The 12,382-nt window shown below is 50.8% G+C and overlaps 1 protein-coding gene across 2 annotated transcripts; it reads right to left on the minus strand.

The window, feature by feature from the left end:
- and4 (actinodin4) lies at positions 1–11,490 on the minus strand. 2 transcript variants are annotated; one of them, XM_043683598.2, is made up of 4 exons: positions 10,279–11,490; positions 8,654–8,695; positions 5,991–6,148; positions 1–3,464 (listed from the first exon to the last, which is right to left on the minus strand). In XM_043683598.2, the coding sequence occupies exons 1-4, from the start codon at positions 10,358–10,360 to the stop codon at positions 2,283–2,285; spliced, it is 1,464 nt and encodes a 487-aa protein (XP_043539533.2). In that variant the 5' UTR covers positions 10,361–11,490; the 3' UTR covers positions 1–2,282. The 2 variants fall into 2 exon arrangements, with proteins under 2 accessions (XP_043539533.2, XP_087839195.1); XM_087983069.1 differs by lacking the exon at positions 10,279–11,490 and having other exon boundaries at positions 2–3,464; positions 8,654–9,081.
- Between the last annotated feature and the right edge of the window lie 892 nt (positions 11,491–12,382).

Below are 12,382 nucleotides of genomic sequence, written 5' to 3' on the forward strand. Positions count from 1 at the left end.
GCTGGATGACTTTATTGAGAACAGGACATGGGCGAGTATGAAGAGAAGAAAACGGAATAAAACACAATTAGAGCAAGGAAAACCTATAAATTTAAATTATCACGGAACGTAAAACAAAGCTCTTCAGTATCTCATTTTTAACTTCCAGTCTTATCCAGCTGGATTGCATTAACATGAAAAAGCCAAAATAAATTAAGTCAGGAAATGTAAGTGTTCGTAGTTTCTAAAATAGCTGAGATGATAAATTATTCTACATGTGCTATTATAGCATTATGAAAATGGTCCCAAAGAGTTCTTAATTCCAGACATCATCTGTTAGTGCTGCCGACTTTACTGATAGCATGATAGTCTCAAAAACAGTCCATTTGCGTGTCAATTCAGTTTGGTATATTTTAATTTTTTTTGCTCTTTTGGTACGAAAAATCAATACATGCATTTTATTGAACATATATGCATTCTGCAAGACGCAATTGTTAAGTTGCCAAATATTTGAGTTGAACGTTTTTCTTTACATCGGGCAACTCTCTAAATTAGATTGTTGAGTATAGTTAATTCCTGAAGAAGGGCTTATGCCCAAAATGTCGATTCTCCTGCTCCTTAGATACTGCCTGGCCTGCTGTGTTTTTCCAGCACCACGTTTTTCAACTCTGGTCTCCAGCATCTGCAGTACTCACTTTCTCCTAGTTAGATCAGGGCAGCAGACACAAGGGAACACCACTGGCTGCAACACACCATTGTTTAGATTAGAGTGGTGCTGGAAAAGCATCGAGGAGCGGGAAAATCGAAGTTTCGGGCAAAAGCCTTTCATCAGGAATAGGGGATGATGAAGGGCTTTTGCCCGAAACGTTGATTTTCCCACTCGGATGCTGCCTGACCTGCTGTGCTTTTCCAGCACTACTCTAATCTAAACTCTGGTTTCCAGCATCTGCAGTCCTCACTTTTGCCTGCAACACACCATTATCACCTGGAAATATATTTTGACCGTTCCTTCAGTGTTACCAAGGTAATGTACGTGGACCTCCCTCCCTAATGGCACAGTGGGTGCCCATACCCCCCGTATGGAGTGTTGCTGTTCAAGGAGGCAGCTTGTTGCCACCTTCTCAAGGGGCAGTTAGGGATGGGCAACAAAATGCTGACTGAGTCAGCGAGGCCCACTCCCCATGATCAATTAATTTTTAAAAGCCTGCCACTGATATCTTGGGGTGGTTTGGTGTTGACTGATGCTCAATAGCGCTCGAGTGAAGCACCTCGCGTCTATTACGTTAAAGCACTATACAACAATGAATTGTTATCGCGCATGGCGCTACAGAAATGCAACTCGGAATGTGAAGGTGAAACCTTGCTCTTTTGTTCTTAGTTGAAAGATCGATCATCCCTTGGGTTAGCCTTTTGCTTAAGATTTGTTTCAGTTCTATCTGCCCCCCCCCCCCCCCAACAACAAATTAGTTGTGGCAACTCAGTCCTTGGCTCGATTCGGGATTTCGGCATCTCCTCCCCATCCCATTGATCAGGCTGCAATGCTGTTGGAGAGCCGGTGACCAAGTCCAATTTAAAGCAGACCGATAGCGGCTGGTGTGCAGAGGAGTTTATTGAACACGACAATAGCCAAAGCTAGTTACAGCAACGGCTGGCAGCGGGGAGACAGACAGCTCCCCAGCGGCGAGTCAATCTGCAACAAGTGACAAAGCCAGGATGGAGCCGATTGGTGTCCGAGCGGACGGGGGGGGGGGGGGAGGTGAGGCGATTGGTGTCCGAGCGGACGGGGGAGGGGGAGATGAGGCGATTGGTGCCTGATTGAAAGAGAATGCTTTGCACCTCTTGCTCCTGAGAGTGAATTAACTTTCATGCAACCACCAAATGCTGTTTCAGTATTTACTTTTGAACAATCGCATCAGTTTAACAGTGAACCTCCAAGACAACAGGACACAGAATGATCACTGTGAAAGGTACCGCCACACCCGGCTGTTTACAGACGGTTCCCCTTCCTTCATCTCTGCAGCTCAGCTCTGGGTAGAGAGGAAAGCGGCTGCTCTGTCACCCTGTGCGGTCCGCAGAGGGACAGCTAGCGATAATAAGGGGCAAGGGGGGTGGGGAGGGAGGGGTGCTCACTACCTCCCCCATTCCTTTGTGCAAACCACTCTGAGCCTGTTTCCGGTTTGATCCAAAATAGTGAAAAACCCATGTCCCATAGAAGCTGAAGGGAGAGGGATGGGAGGAGAGTGGGGTGAAGAATGCATTCGTGGTCCCTTGTCCTGTTGTCTTGGAGGGTTAACACTTTCCGCTTAATACTCGTCCTCATCTTCATCCTCGTCCTCATCCTCATGATTGTAACGAGGGTCATAAGGTGAGGCATAAGGGGAGTTGTAGGGAGATCCGTATGGTGGGTTGTAGGGAGATCCATATGGGTTTTCATGGGGCGAGGTGCCATATGGGTTTTCATGGGGCGAAGCGCTGTATGGGTCTCCATAGGGAGAGGTGCCATATGGGTCTCCATAGGGGGAGGCGGCGTATGGGTCTCCATAGGGGGAGGCGGCGTATGGGCTTCCATAAGGAGAAGCACCATAAGGGTTCCTATAGGGAGAGGAACCATATGGATTATCATACGTGGAGATACTCTCTGGATTTCTATATGTAGAGACAGCATATGGATTCTCATCTGTAGAGGTCCCATGTCGATTTCCATTCACCGAAGCACTGTGTGGATTCTCATTTGTAGGGTCACTGTGTGGATTTCCATACGTAGAGGCATCGTATGGATTTCCATACGTAGAGGCATCGTATGGATTCTCATTTGTAGGGCCACCATGTGGATTTCCATACGGAGAGGCGCCTTGCTGATGATAGCGGTCATAGTAACCAGGATAATATGGGTCATAAGGATCAACGTCATCGTCCTCCGAGTGCTCATCTCCCTCAGGACCCTGAGCTCCCCACGGCTCAGGCGTCGGAGGCTGCCCATCGCTGCCCTCCTCCTCCTCGTCCTCCTCGCAGTCCGGGTCATACACGGGGTCACAGTGCATGGATTTGTAGTGCCTGCCCGCAGACGTGGAGGACATGCAGGACGAGTCGTACTTGGGGTCGCAGGGCAGTGTTCTGGCCACTCGTGGGCACTTGGGATCCGTTTTGGGGTCACATTTGGAGTCCGTCTGAACGTTGGCTAGGAACTGGTAGAAGTACTGCAGCAGGCAGGCAGGGTCATGGGGATTACAGGCCAGCTGAGGTGGATCTGCAGGCTGAGCCTTTTTGGGTGGGGGCGGGGGTTGGGCCACGGGCACCTTAGGGGGCGGTGGCTGTGATTTACAGTTCTTGTCTGTCTTGGGATCACAGGAGGGAGCGGACACCCCTTTGCCGTGTGTCGGTGCAAGGCCGATGGTATATTGATAGAATGGGGCATTCTTTCCGTAGACGTTCTCTAGGTGCCTCATTTGCAGATAGATTAGCCGAATCCGATCGATTTCGTACAGCTGGAGAGAGCAAAGAGACGGTGAAACAGGAGGAAAACTGATCCTTACATTGCCAGCTGCGAAAACCCCTGCTGCTGTCCGCTCCCAGTGTCGGCACGGAAACCACCTCTGTCCTCCCTCACCAATCTCAGCAGCCCGAGAACGTTAGCCTTCTAGTCTCTCCTCCAGCTTCCCTCCCCTTCCCTTAATCTCGCTCCCTCCCCCTCAAATTGTGCCAACTCCAAATCTGTGGGTAAGCCCCGTCTGAAGAAATGAGGGGTTTAGGAGTGAGCGGCCAGATCGGAGGGGCTCCCCCCACCCCCCCAAAACCCCCAGCCAAAGTGGCCATTAACAGGCTGCAGACTGTTGGGAGTGGCAGTGATATCTGACTGCCCATCTTTTGCTGTCCACGCTATGGTGCCCATAAAGATGGAGTGTACTGTGACCAGAGGCACGATAATGGCCTGGAGGGGACTGGCAGACATCAACATCCCAGGTAATAATATTTTGGTTTGTATTCCAGCCTTGTAGATTTCCAAAGGATATAGGAGACCCCATCGGATCTGCTCCAACATTCAACAACATTGTGGTCAAAGAGACGTACAGCACAGAAACATCCCCTTCAGTCCAACTCGTTCACGTATCCTAAACTGATTAGATTCCCTACAGTGTGCAAACAGGCCTTTTGGCCCAACAAGTCCATACCAACCCTCTGAAGAGTAACCCGCCCCCCGACTAATGCAACTAGCAACTATGGACAATTTAGCATCGCCACAACACCTGACCTGCACATCTTTGGAACGTGGGAGGAAACCAGAGTACCCAGACGAAACCCACGCAGACAATGTGCAAACTCCACACAGACAGTCGTCAAAGGCTGGAATTGAACCTGGGACCCTGGCGCTGTGAGGCAACAGTGCTAACCACTGAGCTACCGTGCTGATCTACTGCCATTTGCCAGCATTTTGGCTTGTATTCCCTCTAAACCCTTCCTATTCATGTACTCATCCAGATGCCTTTTCAATGTTGTACCCACCTCCTCCACCTTTAATTCCTCAAGCTATTTTATCCACATCAAAGTTATCTTTTAGTACTGCAGTCCCCGGCCAACTGCTTGTTTAGTCAGTGGTTGCTGCTGTTTGGTCAGTGCCTCTTGGCACTATTAGCAATTGGATAGCTCCAATCACCGCGGGTAAGACGGAGGATTTGAGAAAAGACTGAAAGCAGCGATAGCTGCCTGTATTCAATTCCTGATTCGCCATAAATACACAACAGGTATTTTGAAACCTTCGACATCCCCACGTGAGAAGACACTCGAAGAGACTCCCTCCTTTTCTCTATAACCCATGACACCCTTACTGACTAAAAATCTATCTCTGTCTCAAATGTATTTAATGACCCAGCCTCAACAGCTCTCTGTGGTGAAGAATTCTACAGGTATGCTACCCTCGGAGATAAGAAATTCCTCCTTTTTTGTCCCAGTTCTCAACTCCCCCTTTCTTTCAGAAATCTGCCTGCTCTTAAAATATGTTGTGATCCAACCTCCATGAAGGTTAATTAGAGACAAGGAACACAGTCTCAGGAGACGGGGTAGACTACTGAGGATTGAGATCTGGAAATGTTTCTTCACTCAGAGTAGTGAACTTGTGAGGAAGGCTGTGCAGAGAAAGTTGCTGAACACATTCAAGAATGTGGTTGAAGCCTTTTAAACTTATGGAGAGGAAGTGGGAGTATGGCGTCGAGATAGAGGGTCAGCCATGATCATATTGAATGGTGGAGAAGGTTTGTAGGGCTGAATGGCCTACTCCTCCTGGTTTCCATTCCTTGTCTTTTGATTTAGTGTTTAATGACAAAGTCACGTATTGTGTACACTTTTATTAACTCTTCTTCCCGCCCACCCCAAGGTATTTTTTTAAAATGTCCATGATATGTGTGTGGTCCAGCATTCATTGCTTGACTCTGATTGCATTGTTATCAGTTAAGGATTCAATTCCATTGGTCTGGAGTCACGTGAAGGCAGATTACCTTCCCTAAAGAGGCATTAGTGAACTAAATGGGTTTATACAACATTTGACAGTGATTGTATGGCCACCATTCCTTCCAGATTTTTTTAAAATTCAATTTTCACCGTTTGCCATAGTGGGATTTGATCCCATGAGCCCAGGTCTCTGGAATACTTATGACATTACCACTGCCCCACTGCTAGGTGTGTATAAGCACCCCCCTGCTTTTCCACCCACCCCAAATGTGTCCCATTTCGATTATAGCACCCCTCCACAAAGTTCCTTCAAAAGTACGTTTCCTCCCCACTCTAGCAAGAGATGGACTACTTTCAGCAACCCTCCCCGTTGCTTCATTGAGGAGCTCAACAAGGTTAGCCACTCGATTTGCAAATCCCTTCTCAACACATGTTTCTCTAAGTCAGGATTCATTCTTTCCTTGACTCCAGTTTCCCGTGATTTGTGACATTTCAAGCTGCACAGTAACCGCGATGCCCCCCCAGCTGATATAACATTGTGGGGCAGACCTCCCACGGCTGGTGCTCACCCCTTCATTGTGGCCGATTTTCTGGTAATACTTGTACCACGCTTGGAAGTCAGGATTCTGTTGGTACCACTTGATGTGGCGTCGGCTGCGAGTGGGAGGTGTCCGCAGGAAATCTGTTGCCTCGTGTGACTGCAGTGTTATTGCATTAGCTCCCTTTGCTGTGGTGAGGGGAGATACAGTAGTGACAGGTGAGATTTCCTCAGCAGTGTTACTAACAGACACAGCTTGCACACACACATGCCAACTCAGACATCTCTCACACACCAGTGCATTCACATGGAACTCACACTTCATACACACACATGGTGCACACAAACCACGTGCACTCACACAGAACCGTCCTTTATCCCCTCACTGTCACCTCCCACTCCAGCCTCCTTCTACTCACCTCTCCCTCACTGTCACCTCCCACTCCAGCCTCCTTCTACTCACCTCTCCCTCACCCTTTCCATGTCCCTGCCTCCCCTTCCATCTCCATTCTTCCCCTTTCCATTCTTCCTCCCCTTCCCTCTCCTTCCTGTACTGTCCTCATTCTCAGTTCCCCTCCTTGCCTTTCTGTCACTGTTCTTCCAGTGTCCTCTCCCCTCACCCCTCCACTCCTCACCCCTCCTCCCTCTCTACCCTCCCCTCCTCACTCCCCAACCCTCCTCTCTCACTCCCCCTCTCTTTCACTCCCCACCCGTCCTCTCTCACTCCCCACCCCTCTGCGCTCTCACTCCCCACCCGTCCTCTCTCACTCCCCACCCTTCCTCTCACTCTCCCCACCCATCCTCTCACTCTCCCCGCCCCTCCTCGCACACTCCCCGCCCCTCATCTCTCTCACTCCCCCCTCCTCTCTCTCACTCCCCACCCATCCTCTCTCTCACTTCCCTCCCCACCTCACACTCACTCCCCTCCCCTCCTCTCTCACTCCCCTCCCCTCCTCTCTCTCACTCCCCCCTCCTCCTCTCTCTCACTCCCCCCTCCTATCTCTCACTCCCTGCCCATCCCCTCTCTCACTCCCATCCCCACCTCACTCTCACTCCCCACCTCACTCACTCCCCGCCCATCCTCTCTCTCACTCCCATCCCCACCTCACTGTCACTCCCCACCCCTCCTCTCTCTCACTCCCCCCTCCTCTCTCATTCCCCGCCCCTCCTCTCTCTCACTCCCCATCCCTCACCCCTCCACTCCTCACCCTTCCACTTCTCTGCCCACCTCACTCACTCCCCGCCCCTCCTCACTCTCACTCCCCGCCCCTCCTCACCCTCACTCCCCGCCCCTCCTCACCCTCACTCCCCGCCCTTCCTCACCCTCACTCCCTGCCCTTTCTCACTCTCACTCCCCGCCCCTCCTCTCTCTCACTCCCCGCCCCTCCTCTCTCTCACTCCCCGCCCCTCCTCTCTCTCACTCCCCGCCCCTCCTCTCTCTCACTCCCCGCCCCTCCTCTCTCTCACTCCCCGCCCCTCCTCTCTCTCACTCCCCGCCCCTCCTCCTCTCTCACTCCCCGCCCCTCCTCCTCTCTCACTCCCCGCCCCTCCTCCCTCTCACTCCCCTCCCCTCTCACTCTCCTTCCTACCTCACTCTCACTCCCCTCCCTACCTCACTCTCACTCCACACCCCTCCTCCCTCTCACTCCCCACCCCTCCTCTCTCACTCCCCTTCCACCTCACTCCCAACCCCCCTCACTCTCACTCCCTGCCCCTCCTCCTCACTCACTCCCCGCCCCTCCTCACTCTCACTCCCCTCCCCACCTCCCTCACTACTTACCCCTTCCCTCTCTCACTCCCCGCTCTCCTCTCTCACTCCCCGCCTCTCCTCCCTCTCACTCCCCTCCCCTCTCACTCTCCTTCCTACCTCACTCTCACTCCCCTCCCTACCTCACTCTCACTCCCACCTCACTCTCACTCCCCTCCCTACCTCACTCTCACTCCCCTCCCTACCTCTCTCACTCTCCAACCCACCTCTCTCACTCCCCGACCCCCTTTCTCTCACTCCCCGCCCCCCCTTTCTCTCACTCCCCGCCCCCCCTTTCTCTCACTCCCCGCCCCTCCTCTCTCACTCCCCTTCCACCTCACTCCCCACCCCCCTCACTCTCACTCCCAGCCCCTCCTCTCTCTCTCTCTCTCTCTCTCTCTCACTCCCCACCCCTCCTCCCTCTCACTCCCCGCCTCTCCTCCCTCTCACTCCCCTCCCCTCTCTCACTCCCCTCCCTACCTCACTCTCACTCCCCTCCCTACCTCACTCTCATTCCCCGCCCCTCCTCTCTCTCACTCCCCACCCCTCCTCTCTCTCACTCCCCACCCCTCCTCTCTCTCACTCCCCACCCCTCCTCTCTCTCACTCCCCACCCCTCCTCTCTCTCACTCCCCACCCCTCCTCTCACTCACTCCCCACCCCTCCTCTCACTCACTCCCCACCCCTCCTCTCACTCACTCCCCACCCCTCCTCTCACTCACTCCCCACCCCTCCTCTCACTCACTCCCCACCCCCTCCTCACTCCCCACCCCCTCCTCACTCCCCACCCCCTCCTCACTCCCCACCCCCTCCTCACTCCCCACCCCCTCTCCTCTCTCACTCCCCTCCCCCTCTCCCCCCCATCTCTCTCTCTTCCCCCCTCCCTCCCATTCCCCTCCCCACCTTTCTGCTCAGAGGTGTAGAGTGAATAGTAAAGTTGGGTCTCACCTGACTTGATGACATCCCAGAGGCTCCCAGACTCAACTGTACCTGAAACAACAACGGAGTAATCATTTGTAACCTTCAGACCCATGCTGCAAAAAAACACAGAAGAACTCACCACTCCCAACAGCCACTGCATCCCAGTGACGGACTCAGTCCCTGGCAACACATCACAAAGTGCTCCATCTGCTTCCCCCATAAAATCACTGGGTGTCACAGGGCTCAGCGTGGCTGCAGGCCATCAGCTCATTAACAAGCCCCAGGCAGAGGAGCTGGAAAATAACCAGCATTAAACCTGAGATTGCAACCACATGACAAAGGAATGTGAGCCCATTAGTTGCAAAACAAAACAGGAGTACCGGACCAAGATACCAAACCACAAACATTTGCGAACAAACATGCTGTGTTGAGGGAGAAAAAGGGTACAGGGCCAAAGAAAGAGAAAATGTAGAAAGTGAGCAAATTCAAGGCCAGGGACAGAGAATGCATATCCAGAGAGCAGAGCAATAAAGGGAGGGAGAAAGAATACAGTTCAGGGAGTGTGTATGGTTAGAGAGAATATAAGGCCAGAGAAGAGAGTGTGCAAGGCCATAGAGAGAGAGAGAGAGACTGTGTAGCCAGACAGAAAGAGAGCAGGGCAATAAAGAGAGGGAGGAGGAAAGAATACAGTTCAAAGAAAGAGAGAGTGTCTTCTGTTGCAAGGTCATAAAATGTAAGATAAAGAGTGAGAGGCCATAAAAATGGAGAGAAAGAAAGGGCCAAAGCTTTTAGGGAGGCAGAAAGAGAGTGTACTAGCCCGTAAAGAGGGAGAGGGTGGATGCAGAGTCATAAAGAGAGACAAATTAAGGAAAAGCACGTGGCCCGAGAGAGTGTGAAGAAGGATAGAAAGTTGCTCATGTGTGTCGGTGGTGGAGGGAGTGAATGGTTGTAGATGTGATGCCAGTCAAACTGCTTTCTCCTGATTTGGAGATGCCGGTGTTGGACTGGGGTGTACAAAGTTAAAAATCACACAACACCAGGTTATAGTCCAACAGGTTTAAACCTGTTGGCCTATAACCTGGTGTTGGGTGATTTTTAACTTTGATTTCTCCTGGATGATGTCGAGCTTCCTGAGTGTTGTTGGAACTGCCCCCATCCAGGCAAATGGGGAGTATTCCATACTTGTGCCTTGTAGAAGGTGGACAGGCTTTGGGGAGTCAGGAGGGGAGTTATTCGCCTGCAAGATTCCTGACCTACCCTTGTAGCCACTGTATATAATTTTCTCTGCAAATTCCTTGCAGGTTTCTTTCCCTGCATCTCTCTCACTAGTTGGTGGTCTATGGACGATATGAAGCTCTGACAGAGCACCTTTTTCTGCTCCTTAGCGCAACCTATATAGGTTCTGTCCTCGACTCTCCTCCTCAAGAATCTCTCTCACCCATCGCTTCTCTGCTCTGCTGCTGGTTTTGTTATTCCTGAGTCCCTGTTTGCAACAGGAGCATACTATCAATGAGAGGGATCTGAACCCATGAGCTGTGAATGCCGGGAGATGATGATCAAGTGTCAGAGTGGGTCTGTTTTGGTGTTGGGGAGCCGTTAAATCAAGGTTTGGGAGGAGAGATGGTGGGTCGGGTCGGGTCAGGGGCACTCACCGGGTAGGATGATCATTGTCAGTACCATGGTTAGCAAGCTCCAGGGTGTTGAACTTTGCAGGCATGTCATTTCCTTCCACATCTCGATGCCTGTGAGTGAAAACAAGACAGATCATGCTATAGGAAAAGAGGCCATTCATTCCATCTCAGCTGTGATGGCCCTCTGAACGATCTCTCCAATTAATCCCAGATGCTTGCTTGCTCCCCTCCAAATATTCATCCAATTTGCTTTTGAACATCCTGACTGAATTTGCTACCTCCACCCTGTAAGGCAATGCTCCAGATCACAAACTCACCTCATTTTTAAAAATTATCTTTGTTTTCCCACTGATTTATTTTTTGCCAATCCCCTTAAATCCACATTCATTAGTTCCTGAGGCTTCTTCCAGTTGATATTTCCTAGAACAAATAGCTCATCGAATTAAATTTTAACATTCTCTGCTTTAAGGAGAATGAGGTTTCATAGAATCCCTTCAGTGCGGAAGCAGATCTTCTAGTCCATACTGATCCTTGGAAGAGCATTGCACCTCCCCTCCCCCAACCCGATAACCCTGCATTTCCCATGGCTCACCGACCTAGACTGCACACTACAGGCAATTTCCCATGGCCAGCCCACCCTCATATGCACATCATTGGACAATGGGAGGAAACCGGAGCACTCGGAGGAAACCCACGCAGCCACGGGAAGAATGTGCAAAACTCCAAGCAGTCACCCGAAGTTGGAATCAAACCCGGGACCCTGGCACTGTGAGGCAGCAGTGCTAACCACTGAGCCACCATGGGGCCCTGGTACCATTCTGGTGCATCCTTCATGAAATATAGATCAAAACAGTTAGCAAAATTGGAGTACAGTCAACGAAGTGACAAAGGTTATCCTCAGACTGCATCAAAGTTGATTCAATGGGCTGAGGAGCAGCAAATGGAGTTTAAATAAATGTGAGGTGTTGCATTGTGGTAAGGCAAATCAGGACAGGGCTTATCAGTTAATTAGACTAGATTCCCTACAGTGTGAAACAGGCCCTTCGGCCCAACCAGTCCACACCGACCCTCCAAAGAGTAACCCACCCAGGCCCATTTCCCTCTGACTAATGCACCTAACACTACGGGCAATTTACCATGGCCAATTCTCCTGACCTGCACATCTTTGGATTGTGGGAGGAAATTGGAGCACCCGGAGGAAACGGGGAGATTGTGCAAACTCCACACAGGTAGTTACCCGAGGCTGGAATCAAACTTGGAACCCTGGTGCTGTGAGGCAGCAGTGCTAACCACTGAGCCACCATACCGCCCCTAAAAAAAGTAGGGCCCTGGGAAGTGCTGCCGAACAGAGAGGCCTAGGAGTGCATGTGCGTAGTTCCTCGAGAGTGGAGTCGCAGGAAGACAAGGTGGTGAAGAAGGTATTTTGTACACTTGCCTGCATTGGTCAGTGCATTGAGTATATGAGTTGGGAGGTCATGTTGCGGCTGTATAGGACATTGGTTAGGCCACTTTTAGAATACTGTGTTCAATTCTGGTCTCCCTGCGAATATTAAATTTGAAAGGGTTCAGAAAAGATTTACAAGGATGCTGCCAGGATTGGAGGGTTTGAACTATGGGAAGAGGCTGAATAGGCTGGGGCTGTTTCCTCTGGAGTGTTGGAAGCTGACCTTATAGAGGTTTATAAATCATAAGGGACATAGATAGGGTGCATAGTCAAAGTCTTTTTCCCAGGGTAGGGGAGTCCAGAACAAGAAGGCATAAGTTTAAGATGAGAGGGGAAAAGATTTAAAAGGGACCTGAGGGGAAATGTTTTCACACAGAGGACAGTCCGTGTATGCCAGAGGAAGTGGTGGAGGTTAATTACAACATTTAAAAGGCATCTGGATGGGTATATGAATAAGAAGGGTTTAGAGGGATATGGGCCAAATGCTGGAAAATGGGACTAGGTCAATTCACCTAGTACCTGATGACTTTGAGGAAATTGATAATGAGATCCAGACTGTGACAGCACATGACGTGCTCCAGAGATTCTTGAATGTAATGAAAATCTCCCTTCGCCAAGAAATGACAAATCAGGATGATTGGCTGGTTATTTCTGGCTTTGAAAAAATAAAACACAACAGCT

Source organism: Chiloscyllium plagiosum, unplaced genomic scaffold (assembly GCF_037043375.1).
Source record: "Chiloscyllium plagiosum isolate Xiang-an unplaced genomic scaffold, Cpla_swu_hap1 HiC_scaffold_44, whole genome shotgun sequence".
NCBI classification, from domain to species: domain Eukaryota; kingdom Metazoa; phylum Chordata; class Chondrichthyes; order Orectolobiformes; family Hemiscylliidae; genus Chiloscyllium; species Chiloscyllium plagiosum.